The sequence below is a fragment of the Martes martes genome (genome assembly GCF_963455335.1).
Source record: "Martes martes genome assembly, chromosome: 6".
In the NCBI taxonomy this organism is placed as follows: domain Eukaryota; kingdom Metazoa; phylum Chordata; class Mammalia; order Carnivora; family Mustelidae; genus Martes; species Martes martes.
Window position 1 is genome coordinate 128,705,494 of NC_137893.1, and position 17,819 is coordinate 128,723,312.

General features: G+C 47.2%; 1 protein-coding gene across 2 annotated transcripts in view; it reads left to right on the forward strand.

Moving 5' to 3' along the window:
* LY86 (lymphocyte antigen 86) overlaps positions 1-15,171 on the forward strand; it is a 56,402-nt gene extending 41,231 nt beyond the window's left edge. The window contains exons 4-5 of one of the 2 annotated variants that reach the window (XM_080807112.1): positions 10,767-10,819; positions 14,800-15,171. In XM_080807112.1, the coding sequence (XP_080663238.1) occupies positions 10,767-10,819; positions 14,800-14,883 (137 nt within the window). In that variant the 3' untranslated portion in view covers positions 14,884-15,171. The remainder of the gene's footprint in view (positions 1-10,766; positions 10,820-14,799) is intronic. The other variant, XM_080807113.1, reaches the window with a different exon arrangement.
* Positions 15,172-17,819: the final 2,648 nt, after the last annotated feature.

Sequence of the window (17,819 nt, forward strand, 5' to 3'; positions counted from 1 at the left end):
CAAATGCAAGCCCCAGGATTACGGTCATTGATTTCTGCTCTGAGAGAAGGGGAACAAGGGGCTTTATCTGAGGCCTCAATTTTAAAATACAGCTTCTCTGGATTGTCATCTCTGTCCCACTTGTTTGCTTACCTTTGATTTCTAGGCCATTTTAGGCCACCTGCTTCTGCAAGCTGCTTTGCTTCAGGCTTTCTGCTCTGCTGTCCCTGTAACTTCCTTCTCAATCTCTCCGGATCCCAGCTTCTCATCCTTTTTCCCTAGATGACAAGAGGGCTTACATGGTGACTCGCGTGCCTTGGTTCCACTTTCCTTGGATAAATCAATAGACCCATGAGGGGGGCAGGGGGTGTGATGGTTCTCAGCTACCTGGAAAATTTCAGTTTCTCCTGCCATTACAGACCCCACTGCCATTCTCTCACTGCAAGAGCATGCTACCAAGATGGTTTTATTCTCCAAGACTTTCCTGGGGCCTGCCTCATCCCACTACAGGAATGCCTTGGAGAGCAAGAGGCTTGGCCCAGCCCTGTGGTTCTCAAACTCACACATACATCTCATCACCTGGAGGACTTGTCAACTGCACCCCCAGTTTTCAATTTAGTACATCTACAAGTCCCCGGACGAGGGGCCCCCACCTTGAGAACCACTAGCTTAGTTAGGGTTTGAAACTGCACAGAGGTGGACTATCACTGCCACCCGTGTTTATGTGACTTCAAACAAACTACTCACTCTCTCTGAAAAGCATCCCTTTCTTCCTGTGTACAATAAGGAAAATACGAGTGACCTCATGGGAGTGTTAGAAGGAGAAGACGTGGTAATACATGCAAAGTCCTTAGAACAGAGTCCGGCACAGAGTAAGCACTCCGTGCATGATAAATGGAAGCTACTTCATGCAGCTGATTAGGGATTTCTCAAGCAAGGGCTCTGGGTCCCTGAAGTCATCCATCTCAGAGTGGAAGTCTGCATTTTAACAAGGCCTTCAGGGACAGTAGAGCTTTCGAGGTAAGAGGAACACGACTCCAGTCCAAGTTGCGTACCCTCTGGTGGCCGACACAGGGGAGTCTCCGTGGGCTCTTCATGCCTTGGGAGAGAGCTCATTTGCATTTTTCCTGGCACTGGACATTTGAAGCACCATCTTCACCTTCAGCCCTCCTCTTCATGTTTTATTCTTTGCCTGCATCCTTCCAGCTGCTGTGGATTTGCTGGTCAGTCGCCACTGTTGCAAAGTGATGGAGAAAGTCAACAAAAACAGTGGTGTGTGATGTACTAGCAGAAAACTCACGCTCTTAAACTGCAAAAAATAGAAGTCAGAACAAAGGTCACCCTGGAGAGGGTACAAGCAATGACCAAGAAAAGAGGACTTTTTATTGCAAAAAAAAAAAAAAAAAAGAAAGAAAGAAAGAAGGAAAGGAAAAAGGGAAACATATTGCCTATTAAGGAATCGTACAGCCCTGAGAAATCTCTATCTATAAACAAATTCGAGCCCATCTGTAAGAGCCAATAATGTGTTGGAACTGTCCTCTGCCATCAGTCACAGATTCAGTTTAGCTGAACCCAGCATATTTCAACTAATGATGACCTAGGAATAAAGCATTTTTAATTTTCTAAGACAATACAAGCTCCTTTATGAATTCCCAGCCTGTTGTAGATTTTCAAAATTCTGGCTCAACAGCTCCCACACTCCCATGTAATAATCATTTATGAAGCCAATTAAGAAGACCGACTCCCAGCTCCCTGGACCACTCCAAAACTCTGATCTCACGGTTGCTGGTATTTCCATTTTAACAAACAACCTGAGAGCCCCAATATGCATGGACCTCAGAGACCCCCAATCTGAAAAAAGCCATCCTCTGCAATGTCTGTTCCATTATTTCCCATCGCATTGCTGTTTCCTGTGTCTGCCCCAGGTTTCTGGAGATCAATTCAATTTCTCTTCTTTCTCCCCAGCACTGTCTTCTTCATTTCCATTTCTGGAAATCCAATCAGCCCACCAATTCACAAGTTATATTTTGAGAGTTGCATTAAGTATTTATCCACTGAAATTCAGAAATAAGTCGGTAGGGGAAAAAGAAAACTTAAATTTTCTTTCCCTTCTTACTGCCAGAAGTTATGTATCTCTTGGAGGGAAACTGAGCAGCAAAGACCAAAAGGTCTTGTAAGAGGAATAAATTTGGAAACAAATCATTTCATCTTCTGGGCCCCAATTCTTCATCAATGACTTAATGATTGGCACTGTCTGGGGGTACGGTACCTGGGTGGCTCAGTCAGGCAAGCATCCAACTCTTGATTTTTGTCTCAGTTCATGGTCTAAGGGTTGTGGGATTGAGCCTCACATCGGGCTTGGTGCTCAATGAGGAGTCTGCTTGGGATTCTGTCTCTCCCTCTGCCTCTGTCCCTCTCACAATGTGTACTCACTCTCTCCCTTAAGGTAATAAATAAATCTTTTTAAAAAATAGATAACTGGCACCATTTGGTAGAGGAGCCACTAGTCACAAGTGGCTATTGAGCACCAGAAATGTGGCCAGTCCAGAATGAGATGTGTTTGAAGTTACAATACACACTAAAGTTTGAAGATTTTGTGCCAAAAAAAAAAAAAAGAGTATGAAAAAAAGACTTCCAAATATCTCTTTAATATTTTTATATTGGTTACATTTTGAAATTATAATATTTTACGATGTGGGTTAAAATATATATTCTTAAATTAACTTTACTTCCTTTTTCCTTTCTGTAAAATGTGGCTACTAGAAAATTTTAAATTATGTATGTGGCTCACTATCCAATATGATAGCCACTAGTCACATGTGGCTATTTAAATCATTTCCATTTAAATTAAATTAAAAGTTGAGGCCAACAGTCACACTAGCTGCATTTAGCTAGAGGCTACCATATTTGATGATGAAGATATGGAACATTTCCATCTTTGCAGAACATCATTAGACATCACTGACCTAGTAGTTTCTATGTTGCTCTAATTTTTTTAACAATCTATCCTGAATGCAAGTATGTGAATATATATTGAAAATTTCAGTCCCCAGCCCAAGCTGCAATCCCAAGTGCCTTCTCTTTTGCCGAAATCTTGGGTTATGCTGGTGTTATGGTTCTGAAGGGCCCTTTGTTGGGGACCCAGATTGAAACAAGCCATCTCTCATGGCCCCTTCTCAGGTCAATAGCCTGGAGCCTCCCCTCTGAATCCAAGACTACTGTGTTAGTTTCCTACTGCTGTTGTAACAAATGACCACAGATTTAGAAATTTGTAACACAAATGTATTATCTTATAGTTTTGGAGGTCAGATGTACAAAACCAAAGTGTCAGCAGGACTGTGTTCCTTCTGGAGGCTTCAGGAGAGAATCCATTTCCTTGACTTTTTCAGTTTCTAGAAGTTTCCTTGGCTTGTAACCACCTTGTAATTTTACTGAACTCACCCAGACAATCCAGGTTCTTCTCCCCATCTTAAAATCCTTAGCATGAGTATATCCACAAAGTCCCTTTTGCCATGGAAGGTAACATACTCACAGGCTCTGGGGATAAGGACACAGATGTCTTGAAGGGTGGGCATTAGCAGCCTGCACAACTCCCAAATGGAAAACCAGTCTGTCTTGCCTGACCTCTGTGTACCACGTTAAAGGGCCAACTGATTGTGCATAATCCAAGGAGAACCCAAACTCTATGTTTTCAATGAAAATGTCCTCACAGAAGTCAAACCACTTGGAGAACTTCACAGATGACATGGTCACTCATTTACCTGAGCAGAGATACAAGTTCTCTGTTAAGGGATCATGGGGCGCCTGGGTGGCTCATTGGGTTAAAGCCTCTGCCTTTGATTCAAGTCATGATCCCAGGGTCCTGAGATCGAGCCCTGCATTGGGCTCTCTTTTCAGGGGGGAGGCTGCTTCCCTTCCTCTCTCTCTGCCTGCCTCTCTGCCTACTTGTGATCTCTGTCTGTCAAATAAATAAATAAATAAAATCTTAAAAAAAAAAAATTGAACATTTTCTAACAACTGAGCTCCCAGTAGCGACAGGAAAAATTCTCCCAGTTAAAGGGCCATTTGATAGGCCCAGGAACCTCAAAGCTTCAAATCAGTTTATAGAACACACTTCATTTATTACAGGTTACACCACATTGGCCCACAGTGGCCCGCTGCTTAGGGCCAGTAAGAGTCCACGCAACTGAATGAAGACACTAGAAACTGTGCACCTCTCCCCCTCCCCCTGCCCCCTCTTTCCCGAGATTGCTGGCTCCCTCTCAGCCACACCTCCCACCTGCCCACTCAGCGTGGTCTTCACCTCCTTGTCCCTCTCTCTCAACTCCTGTCTTCTCCAAAATGTGAGGGTCCGAGCCTTCTTAGGGACGATCCGGGACATTCCTTCTTCCTCCCGCTCTTCCACGTGGAAGTCAGAGAGCAGCTTTGAGGCTGCTCAGATTTAGCTTCTGGGCTGGTGGCTCCCGCATCACGGGCCCAAATATATCGACAGCCAGCTTTCCAAGACCATCGCTAGCTCATATGGTACAAATTACGAAAAATTCACCTTCTACCAGGAGGCGTTGTTGATTTGGGGCTCCCCCGCAAAGCCAGAGACAAGGACTTGGTGGGGGTGGGGGGTGGTTATTAGGAAGCATTGCCAGAAAACAGGCATGAGCAAGGAGCTCGGGGGACTCAGGGCAGGAGGAAAAGCCAGGAAGGGATAAATAGGCAACTGATTACCAGGATGGGAATCAGGGCTCAGCTCCACTGGGATCCATGGGCAACTGCAGGGTGCATGTCAGAATAGTCCCTCGGAGGGTGGGGAGGTTATGGAATTTATCCCCAGATTCCAGTCCTCCTGGGTTGAGGGCTCCCAGAGGATAATGCCCTTGTGGTTGTCCTATGTAGGCCATTGTACAGAGGGAAAGTATGGAGAGGTGCCAGGCTCTTGACCTGGGACAATGTCAGAGGCATGGCTGATGCTACCTAGGCTGCCCTGACTTCAAAACTGGCTAGGGGATGTGGCCAGGATAGCAGAAGGATCTGTGGGTGGGACCCAGCCCAGACCAGGCTGCAGAGCCTGGGCCCATGGAGCAGGAGCTGGATTTGGGCTCCCACCCAGGCCCTCGGCTGGCAGCCTGTGCAACTGCACATGGACACTCAGATCACTTCTGAGGTGATACAGGCGTGCTTACCACACTGAAGTCCTCTGGTGGCCACCCTCAGGAAAGACATAAAGAAGGCACGTGGGCACCTGGGTGACTCAGTTGGTTAAGTGACTGACTTCAGCTCAGGTCATGATCCTGGAGTCCCAGGATCAGGTCCCACATTGGGCTCCCTGCTTGGCAAGGAGTCTGCTTCCCCTCTGACCCTCCCCCTTCTCATGCTCTCGCTCGCTCTCTCTCTCTCTCATTCTTTCTCCCTCTCAAATAAATAAATAAATAATCTTAATATTAAATTTTTAAAAAAGACATAAAGAAGGCACAGATTCTGGGGGAATAAAAGGCGAAATGGCCCAGGAGATAGAAAGGCTGACAAAGTCAGACACACCAAATTAATTAATTAATTAATTAATTAATTAAAATAAACAATAAAAAATAAAAACTGGGCCTGGAGCTACCTGCCCGCACTGCCTGGACCCCATCCACTGAAACCCAGATGAAACCTCAAGGCTTTCAGGCCCACAGGGAGTCTGTCTACAGCCACAATCGCCACCCTCCTACCCCCCCGGAGGCAGGAGACACTCCTCCAAGTGCCCAGGCATGCAAGCATATTAGGAATTTAAACAAGGGCCCTAACCAGCAACTAGCTCAGCGCCCTGTGGGACCAGAAAGCATTTTCTACACCCTTCAGGGTCAGAGACTGAAAAAAAAGCAGAACTAAAATCTGGGAGGAGATGAGGAGCAGCACCCGGGTCTTAGCCATCTGCCAGACTTGAGTGTCTTAAAGGAAATGCCCGGAGGCAGGGAGAAGAGTGAAGATTATATTTAGAGCTTACTAAGATGAAGTAATGTGCTCGTTCCCTCTCACTCCAGAGGCAAGGCTCCCAGTCTGCTTGGAACACTCTCCTTCCTCCCTCTTTGCTCTGGGACCACTGCCCACAGGAGCCCCCCCCAAAGGGGCCTCCTCAGCTTCCGAGGTGCCCCCACTCCCTGCAGGGCAGGCTGAAGCCTGTGTCCTCCTAATCGAGCACAGCTCCCCCCAAAATTCCCTTCCACTGGGCCTGGCTGGTAGGGAAAAGACTTAAAGCTGGAGTAAATAAATAAATGATGATTTTTAAAATCTTTGTTCTGAATATACTAAATGCCCTGTTTATGATAAATTACAACTCAAGTATTTTTATATTGTCGAGCATCCTCCTGGTGCTTAAATATTGATGACATTTTTGTAATAAACTTGGAAGACTGGAGGCAATTGCAGGAAGATACTAGGAAGGGCTAGAAAATGGGGAGAATGCGTCCCACGGAATCCACACGCTCAGGGAGCATTTCCAGCGGGCATCCGTGCTGCCTGCAGAGGACTAAAGGCTGTAGAGCAGGGGGCAGCCCAGAACCTCGCGCCCATCGAATCCAAAACCCTTTGGGACCTTTTATTTCCACAATTTAAAAATCAATTTCCTTTCTGAAAAAGACACTATGTGCCAAGCACACGAAGATCTAGGTCAAAAACAAAGCCAATGTGCAGGAATGACTTCATGTGTTCCGAACCAGGGAGGTGGATTTCTTTAATCCGCAGCACACCAAAAACTGATAAAGATTTCAAATGGAGGAAAGGAAGGAGTGGGTACAGGAATACTGGGGCTCTTTTTATAGTCCTGGAGTGTGAGAATGTTAATTAAAGGAGTCTCAGAATCAGGGAGGATCTAAGAATGGAAGGGGCGAGAATTTAATTTTAGGTGTTGTTTCATTAGGTTAAAAAAAAAAGACAGTTTCATGAGCTACCTGGAGCCATTCTCAAAAACTTCATGGACCTGGACCCTCAAAAACCTTCAAATGAAACTGTAAAGTATGAGTTACATTCATGAGTTAATGAAAACCTCTCGGCCCAGTTTGGTGGTGGATATAAGCATGTGAAACCCACACTCAAAAACCTTGGAGCAGAAAATGAGCAGAACAGGATATTAGATATCATTCTAATGTGATTCTTCAAAGAGCTGTCCTCACCCATTTTTTTTTAAAACAAAAGGCACGAACAGATCTTACTAGCTGTTGCCTCTGCCAAAAGGTTCTCAAACCTAGGCTTGATGTGTTTCTCAGCATCCAAGTGAGTCTTGATGACGTTTCCTTTCTTCTCATCCAGTGGATCATAACACAACCAATAAGTAATGGCTCTGGACTTCCTGGGGACCTCACTCTTCTCAGCAAGTTTACATATAGTTCTCTGGTCCACCCAATACCCTGCAGGGGAGAAATTCCCACTTCCATCTTGCAAGTGTAGAAACTAATTGGCAGGATGGACACTGAGTTGGCAAATAGGAGAGCTGGGTCCTAAAGTCACTTCTGTCTGTCTCCAAGGCCAACCCATTTGCCTTGTGCCACCTTAGAACAATCAGTAGAAGCATACAGCAGGGGTAAGATGTGTCCGAGGGAACCCAGCCAGGCCAGACATGCACAGACCTCCTCACTCTCCATTCTTGGGTTCTGGTCCTCCTCCTGTGTCCCATACTTTGATGGTCAGCGTGAGTGATCTGGACTGGTTCATGCCCGTAGCATTCACAGTCCTGGTGCTGTGAGCAGCAGAAATCCATTCCTGCCAACACAAGCAATGGGATTTTCTGGAAGGCTATCTCGGAGTCACAGGAGGAGAGCAAAAGCTGCCACACCCGGCAGAGAGCGAACAGCCCTGGATGCTGGAGAGCCGGAGTAAAACAAATCATCTCTTGCCAGAATAGATTGGCCCTGGGTCTCTTCTTTGTCTTCCTGCTCAGACTGCTCTGGCTTTGGTCAGAGAACATCCACTGGGGAAGACAGAATTTCCTAAAAAGGAATGTTGTACGAGTAGCTGGGCCACTGCATAGCACAACTGCAGGGGGCACCACTCACATAGATTATAACGTGAACGCTACGCCCTTGAATGCCAGCACTACAACAGAATCCCAGGCAGCCCCCTCTGAATGGTCTGCACTTGTCAGAATCACCACCCGCATACACCTCTCACTTCTCACAGCGTTAACTTTCTGTGGAGCTCGTCATTGTATCTTTCCCAGTTGCACTGGAAGATTCTTAAGGATGAGATCCAGAACTTCAGCATCTCTATTTCTAAAACCACACCACACAGAGAAGTAGTTTCCAATTAAACTTTTGCTTATATCCACAACCAAATACATATTTCCTTTCAAATATAAATGGATCAGGGGCGCCTGGGTGGCTCAGCCAGTTAAGTGTCTACCTTCAGCTCAGGTCACGATCCCAGGATCCCGGGAACCAGTCCTGAATTGGGCTCCTTGCTCAGCTGGACACTGCTTCTCCCTCTCCCTCTGCCTGCCTCTCCCCCTGCTTGTGCTCTTTCTCTCTCTCTCTCTTTCTCTGTCAAATAAATAAATAAATAAAAATCTTAAAAAAAAATGGCTCATTTAGTGCAATGAAATAGGAATTTTGTCCATCTGGCACCCAACATGTTTGCACAGTATCCTTGCAAAGTACAAGAAACTGACCATGGAAAGGAGGAATAGATATGTTGGGTGCATGAGCATTTAACAGAAGCCAAAGGTTATGCTAAGAACGGGACTTCTGGTAGAAGTTCAGGTTCACATTTCCTGGAGAAGCCTTTTTCCAAAAGGGTTACCCTCACTCTTCCGATATGTTTCCATGTGGGCAGCTGCTCACGCACCAACCATGCTGCCCCTGGCCCAAAGCCCCTTTTCATAGAGAGAGTTTGGTCAGTCTCGAAATGTTTCCTGAGCGGTGGTTAGGCACCAGAGGCTGTGTGAGGCAGGAAGTCACTGTGCCATTAAAAGAGCTCAGTACCTAATGCCATCAATAAACCAATAAGCATTTATTCAACTCCTTCGTCCTCCACCATCCCTCCACCCTCGCCACCAGATTGGCTGCTCTGATGGCTCATTCCCTAATCCAGTGTCTTGTGTCAGCATAGCCCAGGCCCAGAGTTTTCCATCAAGGAGAGGATCACAATGACATGAGCAAGAATGAAGTTGGTTGGCAAACCCTTGTCCTGACTCTGGATCTGCTCATTCAACAACTTCTATAACAACCCTATTTTACACCCTGCTGTGTGTTAGACTTTGCAATGTACTGGGAGTCATGCAAACAAGAAGGCACAGGCTACTGAAGGAAACAGCCTATAAACAAATGAGTACAGTTCTGGGAGGCCAATGATTCAAATGGCTCACATAATATTCTCATGTACTGTTGTATTGAGCACCAGGCATAGTGCCTGGTCTGCACTGGGCAGATGCCCATAATGTGGACTGGTCAATGTATTAATGGCAAACACTCACTGACTGCTTACCATGGGCCAGGTGCTATGGAAAGAGTTTTACTTGCATTAATTCATGGGATGCTCATGACAACTCTGTAAGGTGAATATTATTATAACCCCCACTTCATTTCCTGTTGAGGAAACTGAGGCACAGCAAGATCAGGTGACTTGCTGACTAATAATAAGAAAAGCCAAAAGAACAATCTAACCCCAGAGGCTGTGCTCTTAGACATTGTGCTTATAATGTGTGTGGGGCTGGGGCGGGGCAGAGGATGGGGAGGAGACCGGGGTTGGTGGGGGGGGGGGGTTGCATCGGGTCACAGAGACAGCAGTAATCCCTATGAGGAACTGGGAATGGTTTCAATATTCAATATTGACATGAGTGGCCCACCCTCCACAGTAATGTCCCAGCAGCTTGACTTCTACTAATGTTTTCCATCATTCCACCTCAACCACTGACTTCCACATCAATTCTGTGTGTTGTCATCACGAGTAAATGCACCACTTCTGAAATGTCAGTGTCAAGACATCTGCCCTCTGGCTTCACCATGTCCTTCCAGCACATTCTAGGACCTTCATAGCAGTGATGGAAACTCCATTCAGCTGACTCTACCACTGTTTCTACTAGCAACCCACCCTGCCTTAATTTACTTTCTTACCCTTTCTAGCTTTCTGGACCTCTTATTAGAAGTCTATTCCCAACAGCCTGGACTTTCTCTCCTTATCATTCTTGCTCAGTAAGGCTACCCAACCATCTACCCTTTCCATTCTTGTATCAGAGCTACTGAACGTTACCTCATTCCCCTCCTCAGGGCTTAGCTCAAGTATCATCTCCTTAGAGATGCCTTCCCTGGCCAGCCATCCTACCAAACAAGGCATCTCCTCATTTGATATTTTAGCTAATTATTAATTGAGTGCTTTCCAGACATTATTATTAGCACTTTATGTTGATTATTTGAATCCTCAGAGCTCCAGGAAGTGGACACTGTTACTGTCATTGTTATACCCATCCTAAAAAAGGAAACTGAGCCTAAAGAGGTAATGACTATCCCAGATCTAACAGTTATCACAGGCAGTCTCAGGACTAAACCCTACACAGCCCAACTCCAGCCGGGCCTCTTAACCATCACACCATGTGCCTTTCACACAGCCAGCATGTCTTCTAGCACTTTCTACAATGTAGGTACTGCCTTATTTAGTGATTTACTTGCTGTCAGTGACCTCTTCAGAATATGAGCAGCTGTGTGGACAGAGACCTTCTTCTCCATCACTGGATGCCTAGTGCACAGCGAGCACAGATAATATGAGCAAATCATTTTTGTTTAATATGATCGAGTAACATTATATTTGTTTTGTGTATGTTTCAGAGCAGATTTACTTTGCTGGCCCCATCAATAATCCTGGACTTGAAATTCTCCCGGTAAGGTCTTGGTTTTCTGTTCTGCTCTGTTACTTAATTATTATATTGAGTGGTTTCTTAGAGGAGGAGGAGGTGGAGGACGGAATTAAATTTAAGCAGTTTCCATTGGCCATCACTAAGAAAACCCTTCTTCAAAAAAGCTGTTACCTCCTCCTGGGCACTTACAAATGTTTAAACACTGATTTTGCCATTTTGGTATTTAACATTTTATGTCCTGATGGACCCTCGGGGATCCTCTGGGCAAATAGCTCCCACGGAGAGGGATGCCCACGTTCTATCCTGCAGGATTGCCTGTGTCTTCGGGGACTGCATGGTCTAAAGTTGCTGGGGTGCGAAGTGTCATGAGTCTGGCTGTTCAGAGAAAAGAAGAAACATGCAAACAACCATGACGGCTTATAGGCTCTCAGATTCCAGCCTTACATTATTACCGGGGCTGCCACGGGTGAATAAAATGCCCCCCTCCCGGACCGGACCATTCACCAGCAAGTCTCATAGCTAAGAGTAGAGTTTTCCACTAAGGCTTTTTTAAGCAAAACAATGTGACCTTCTTAAATGGCTGAATTTAAGTACCTGTGACATAAGCAATACATTTGCAATATGCTACTCCTGAGACAATCTCATGGGCTATCATAAAAGGAATCACAAAGATGTATTAACTGTGTTTTCTGTTTCAACTTCTTCCTCTCCGTTTTCAAGAAAAAAAAAAAAAAAAAAACAGTGCCTGACTCTGGGAAAGGTTCTCTTTCTGCATAATGAATTTGTTTAACTTTGTTTCATTTCTTGTGTGTGTGTGTGTGTGTGTGTGTTTCCTTTTTGTTACAGCCTCTGAGTTCCTCAGGTGCAAGCCTTCATGTCTAGAACATTCTCTAGTGTTGCTCTTGCAGATGGGAAGTTTCCAGCTTCCCCTTCCCCTCCAGGGTTCTCCAGTCTTCTCTGCAGACCTTTCAGTAAAAATAATATGAGAGTCTTGCAAACTCCCTTTACCTTCTAGAATGGAGGACCAAAATTCTCCCAGCTAGTTTTTTCTTGAAGTCTTTATTATTTGGAATTCTTTTTCCTTCCCTATTCTCCTTCCGAATCTTCCCATCCCCCCCCTTCCAGGGAAGATTGACTTGAAATTTGCAAACAATTGATTTTCATCTTGCATTATTGGCTTTAAAAAAAAAAAAAACAGTGCTCTTTAGGAGTTGCTATGAAATAAAAGGGATAGGAAGTTCTTAAAGGCACAGAATCCCTCTGAAAGAAAATCTGGCAGAGATGTAAAAGAAGTTTTACTGCATTCCCCTAGGACACTTGGGTGAGTACAGGACTTGCATTCTTCAACCAATGATGGTGCTCCGAGATGTTGCCCAGTGTAAGGGCCAAGCCAGGCTCAGGTGTCCCAGCCGTGGGCATGGTTGCTTAAGGATGCATCAGTCCTCTTCCCCTTCTGAGGTTTAGGGCTCAGAAGCAGAAACCTGGCCAGCCCTGACTGCACCCAGCCTCCTGACACCTAGCCAAAACTGGCAGGGGACATAACCCAAGTGGGACACATGCAACCTGTCACGTATGCTGCAGAGGCCACCGCCCACCTTAATCTCAACATGAGCTCCCACGCTGGCTGAGAACCAGCTGCAGCCAGCCCAGCTTCCTTGGCTTACAGCCAGCCAGCAAGACTCAGAGACTTTGCTTCCTAATATGGGACAGAGACAGTGTGAAGCCTTCTGGTTTTAAAAGACCTGCCCCGGATCCCCTCCTCCCACCAAATCCCCTAGAGATGGGCTCTGTGCTAATTCCATCCCTGCTTGGCTGGAAACTTTTCCACTCAGCAGTCAATCTTGCTCAGCAATGTCTTGGTGTCACTTTCTTTTTAACACAGCCGGTCCCTTGGCCCCGACTGAAGTCCTGCCCGGAGCCCTGCATCTCTATGACTGCTGTTTTCTGAATTAGAATTTAGAGATCCTTTGGGCTTCTAAAATTGTGTGGACAATCACTTGTAGGTAGAGACTAATCTGCCTAAACGCCAAGGATACGACTGTAAATTCCTTACCCACACATTCAGTGCTCTTCTCAATAGTGGAGAGTCTGCCGCTCTCTGTCCCTTGTCCCTACTCTGTCCCCTCCCCATCCTCCTAGCACGTCCCTCCACTTGCCTGCCGGTGAGCACAGTTGCCCAAATTCTCTCACATTCTAAACCAGAGTCTGCACATCTTGTACATAGGTAGGTAGGTGTGCGTGTACAGAACGTAAGTATGGGAGTCGTGATCCAGAAACCTTCCTGCAAATACATCTTTTCTTGGGTTTATAAGGCTATAATGAAAAATTCATTTGGTTTTCGAATTGGGGGGTGTGCGCTTGAAGGCACATGGACACGGAACGTAAGGTGATGGCGAGGGGTACATGAGCAGGTGCACGTCTGAACTGCTCTTTGCTCATACTGAGTTCTCTAACTTCCACACTGCTTCGGTTAAATCCCTACGTTGCTTCTGAAATCACAGCTGCTCATATCTGGGCGGGCAGCCTCACGGGAGCCTATGCTGTCACAGATGCTCAAGCTGAACAGCGCCCTAGGGGACGCTCCAAGCAGCCCTCTCGCCTCAGCCGCTGCCCAGAGAACAGCCTGGCCCTGGCAAAGGCAACTTCCATTGTTGAGGAACCCGCTCGCTCCCGGACCTCTGCTAATTGCTAGAAAGTTATTCTTCTCCAAGAAAAACTGCCTCTCCTGCAACCTCCATCCAGTGGTCTGATTTATTCCTTCCCTCCGGGCATATACAGATTAAACCCCTTTTCTTCTTTGGGCAACGGGCACTTCAAAGATGTGCCAGGAATCTCTTGAGATCCTTCTCTCTTGGGCCCTTTGCCCTGCTTACCACCACCTCCCATGGCCCAGAGCATCTCTTTCCGGACTGGTGAGCCTACAGGCATGTCCCCACCACGTGGCCTCTGGGGCCTGGGGTGGGACTTTGGCACTGAGCAGACACACGGGCTTTTCTGCAATTTCACATTCAGCCCAACCACTAACCATGGACGAAGAGAGTCCTATGTGGAGTGTCATTGCCAGAAAAGTGCCCTAAAATGTGGCCATACTTCCTCTCATAGAGCATTCCGATTCCGTGCAGTTGAATTTTGATCCCGGAGAGGCCTTCTCTGTCTCAGCAAATGGCACTTGATCGTTGCAGTGGCTCAGACCAGGATCTTTGGTGTCACCCTCTGTCCCTCTCTTTCTCTGCCACCCGCATGACTTTTCCCAGTAAAGCATTACGGGCTCTTTCTTCAAAATCTATCCAGAATCCAGTCTGGATTCCCCTCCTCATCTCTGCCATCCGCTCCAGCCTGGGTAGTCTCCCACCTGGTTTTAAGGGCTTCCACTCTCTGCGCCTACAGGCTCTGTGGGCGGCCGGAAGTCTGTGGGCGGCCGGAAGGATCCCATTACTCTACAATTGTGATCAGGCCAGTCCCCTGGGGAAGTGCTCTCATGACCTTTGTCCCTGTCAGAGTGGAAGCCAGCATCCTCACCATGGCCCCTCCCTCCTCCTGTGCTTCCCTCTCCCAGCAGTCCCGTGGGGGTCCTCCCTGTTTCTCACACAGAGTGCCAGCCCTCAGAGCAGCGGGGGTGCCCTCCCTCTTCTTCAGGTCTTTGCCCAATGATCCCCTTTGCAGTTCAACCTGCTTGGACCACCCTGCCTAAAACGGCCCACCAGCGCTAGCCCAGCCCCACCCTGCCCTGCCCGGCCCAGCCCGGTGCCACTGTCCCCTTCCCTGCCTGTGTTCTGTCCCCAGCACCAGCCTAGGCAGAGCACCCATAGTGAAGCATCGGGAACATGGTCTGTCTTTCCCGGGGAGCCCGTAAGCGCCTCGAAGTGAGTTTGGCTTGCCTGGTTCTACTTTATCCCCAGTGTCTAAACCAGGGCTAGCTCCTAGGAGGCGCTTGCTGACCACCGGTGGAATGATGAATTGCTTTGCGAGTCACACATCTCATGCTTTCCCTGTGTCCCTTTCAGGGAGAATACCAGGTTTTGCTGGAACTGTATAATGGAAACCGTTCCACCGTGGCCTGCGCCAACGCCACCGTCATTTCTTCCTGAGCAGCTGAAACTTGAGGCATGCTGTGTCTGCTGGGAACGGCAAGCCACTGAAGCTGAACCTGCTCTGTAAGAAAATCCAGTCGACGACAGAGAGGCAGGCACAGGTTCTAGCCCCAGGACCAGACGTCCTCAGACTCCACATGTCTACATGCTTCTAGGTCACCTCCTGGTAATCACGATGTCATCCTGTGGGCCTGCCCTCCTCCCCGGAGCCAAAGTCACCTGCTTCTCAGCTCCTCAGGAGTATTTCCCCTGTGACCCCGAATAAAGAAAGCTGGTCCACAATGGTTTCTCATGGTCTGTTCGAAGTCTCTTAGTGCAATGCCGTAGTTACAAGGTGATCTCCTCCAGACAAAGTGCCAGGTGCTGGCAAAGCATAAGTAGTTCTAAGAGATCGAGAAGGTTGGGCACCTGGGTGGCTCAGTTGGTGAAGCAACTGCCTTCGGCTCAGGTCATGATCCTGGAGTCCCGGGATCGAGTCCCGCATTGGGTTTCCTGCTCGGTGGAGAGTCTGCTCCTCCCTCTGACCCTCTCCCTTCTCATCCTCTCTCTCTCATATAAGTAAATAAAAGAAAAGAAATAGAATAAAATAAAAGAGATCGAGAAAGTTGACCGCCTGGCTGGAATTCGACAGCTGGCCAAAGGTGTCCCTTGTCCTCCTCCTTCTCCTGAGCAAACTCCAGGCACTTTGGCTACAAGGGCCAAGTTGCCGATAAAAGCTTACAAAGAGTGACCTTCAAATCCTGCCTGGCCGAACCTCATTATAGCATCATCCCCCAAGCATGGCCATCCCTGGCCTCAGCATGCTATGGCTCTCACAGATGCATTCATTATTCTCAATATGCACCTGCTGAACACTTACGTGCTGGGCCCTATGCTCAGCCCCGAGGCTACTCCAGGGAGCAAAACAGACAGTGTGGAGCTTATGGTCCCCTGAATTATTAAAAAGCCATGTCAATCGGCAGACATATTCATTTGCATTCAAAAACACCTTCCAGGGCCTCTGTAAATAAGGAGAGCCATTCTGGAAGCCCTGTCTTTTTCTGTCCCAGGATGTGCAGAATCACCAGTGGGCTCCACAGCCCTGACATCATCCCATGCCCCTCTCCCCACTCTGATCCTTCCAGTGTCCCTGGGCCCAACATCTGGCCCTCTTGCTCCTACTGGGGGGCTGGTGTCAAGAGACTGGGTTGACTTCATCATTTGTAGGTCTTAGATATCCACAAAAGGGCCACGATGTTAGAGATTAAAAGGGGAAGAATCCAGAGTTTAAAAATGTTCATTGCTATTAATTACCATCTGTATATAATTAAACTACCCAGAACAGCAGGCTGTAAATGTCTGGTGAATTAAAACTTTAAAACCAGCATCTGAGGTTTTTGGGTTATGGAGAAACAAAATTATAGCAGTGTCCTTACTTACACCCGTTAACATTCGAGAAAGAAGACATACTGTGGTTAGGCCCGGCCAGGGAGCAGACCTCGGAACACACACAGGGCTGATTCTGTTATGTACACAAACAGCAGACTGAATTTCTGACCCTCTGCCGTTCCCTCTAGAGAGACATTCCCCTGTTCCTCTTCCCCAAAGCATCTTTATGTGTGGAGTAAAGGCCGTGCTGAAGTTCTGAGTACTCACGTGTTCCAACAGTTCAGGCCAGTGGCCAGAGCCTTCCAGAGGCAGGGACAAGGGATCCCAAACTAGCTCACTTTTTATTTTTCTGCAATTCATCTGTTCCCTTTCCCCTTCCTGTTCTTTGTCGTCTTAGAATTCACACTTGTCATCAGCGTTTCACCTCTATTTCTCCATGGTTCTTGCACCTTGGGTCTCCCTAACTATCGGTGTCACCCTCGGACAGTCTTTCCTATAAAAACAAATAGTTTCACACCTGTCCGATATACAAAGGCAGAGAGACAGCTCTCTCTGGAAGCCCTGCATTCATTCTGAGGACTCGGTCATGCGACCCGACCCGGTGCTGGATTGGAGTTAGACCCACTGGAACCACCGTTGTCCCTAAGGGGAAACTGGGGGAGTTGGAAAGGGGGAAAGGGAGAAAAGGGGGGAAGAGGCTGGGTAGTCGGGAGCTTGTCTAGAATTAGGCCGGCCAGCACTGTGGTTCTAACTCTCCCCTACCTGCTAACGGAGTGAGTGACTTAATTCTCTAAACTTGGCTGGCTTTCCCACAAGTGTCAGCAATAATACCACCTTACAGAAGTACCGAGAACTAAAGGAGAGAATGCATGGCAAGCACTTAAAATAGTGTCTGGCGTGTAACTCAATAAAAGGGAGTTATTATTCTGCTAAGGTGGTGCCTAGTCCTTCGCAGCTGCTGTCACAAGAATCCCGTAGCCTGCAGATATTTATTTGTCATGGTTTTGGAGGTTGGAAGTCTAAGATCAAGGTTGCGGACACATTCAATGTGTTATGAGACCCTGCTTCCCGGTCTAGAGGAGCTGTGTTCTCCTTGCACACGCAGTCAATGCCAGGTAGCCATCCCGGACCTTTGTCATGAGGCTTCACCCACATGACCTAGTCACCTTCTAAAGGCCCCACCTTCAAATACCATCACACTGGGAGTTAAGATTTCAACGTGTGACTTTGGAAGGGCACAAACCATTCTGTCCATAAGAGGTAAGTATCCGCCTTGGAACCAAAGCCCTATTCCCTAATTTGCCTCTCCTGTCCCTCTTACCCTGTTGAGGCTAACGGTCTTTGAGCCCTGCCTTCACCTGTAAGCCCACATTCCTTTCTAAGTGCTGAAGTGTTCCCTTGGCACCTTGATTTCTTTCTTCTAAGAAAGAAAGGATGGCGCATGTTCACCGAGCTATCTGCTAGAACCCTGAACTCTGAATAGAATGTAAGAGAAATATTCAGGTACAAGTCCCCCCACCCCAAAACAGAAAGAAACATTATAACCAGGCCAAACAGGCCCGAGG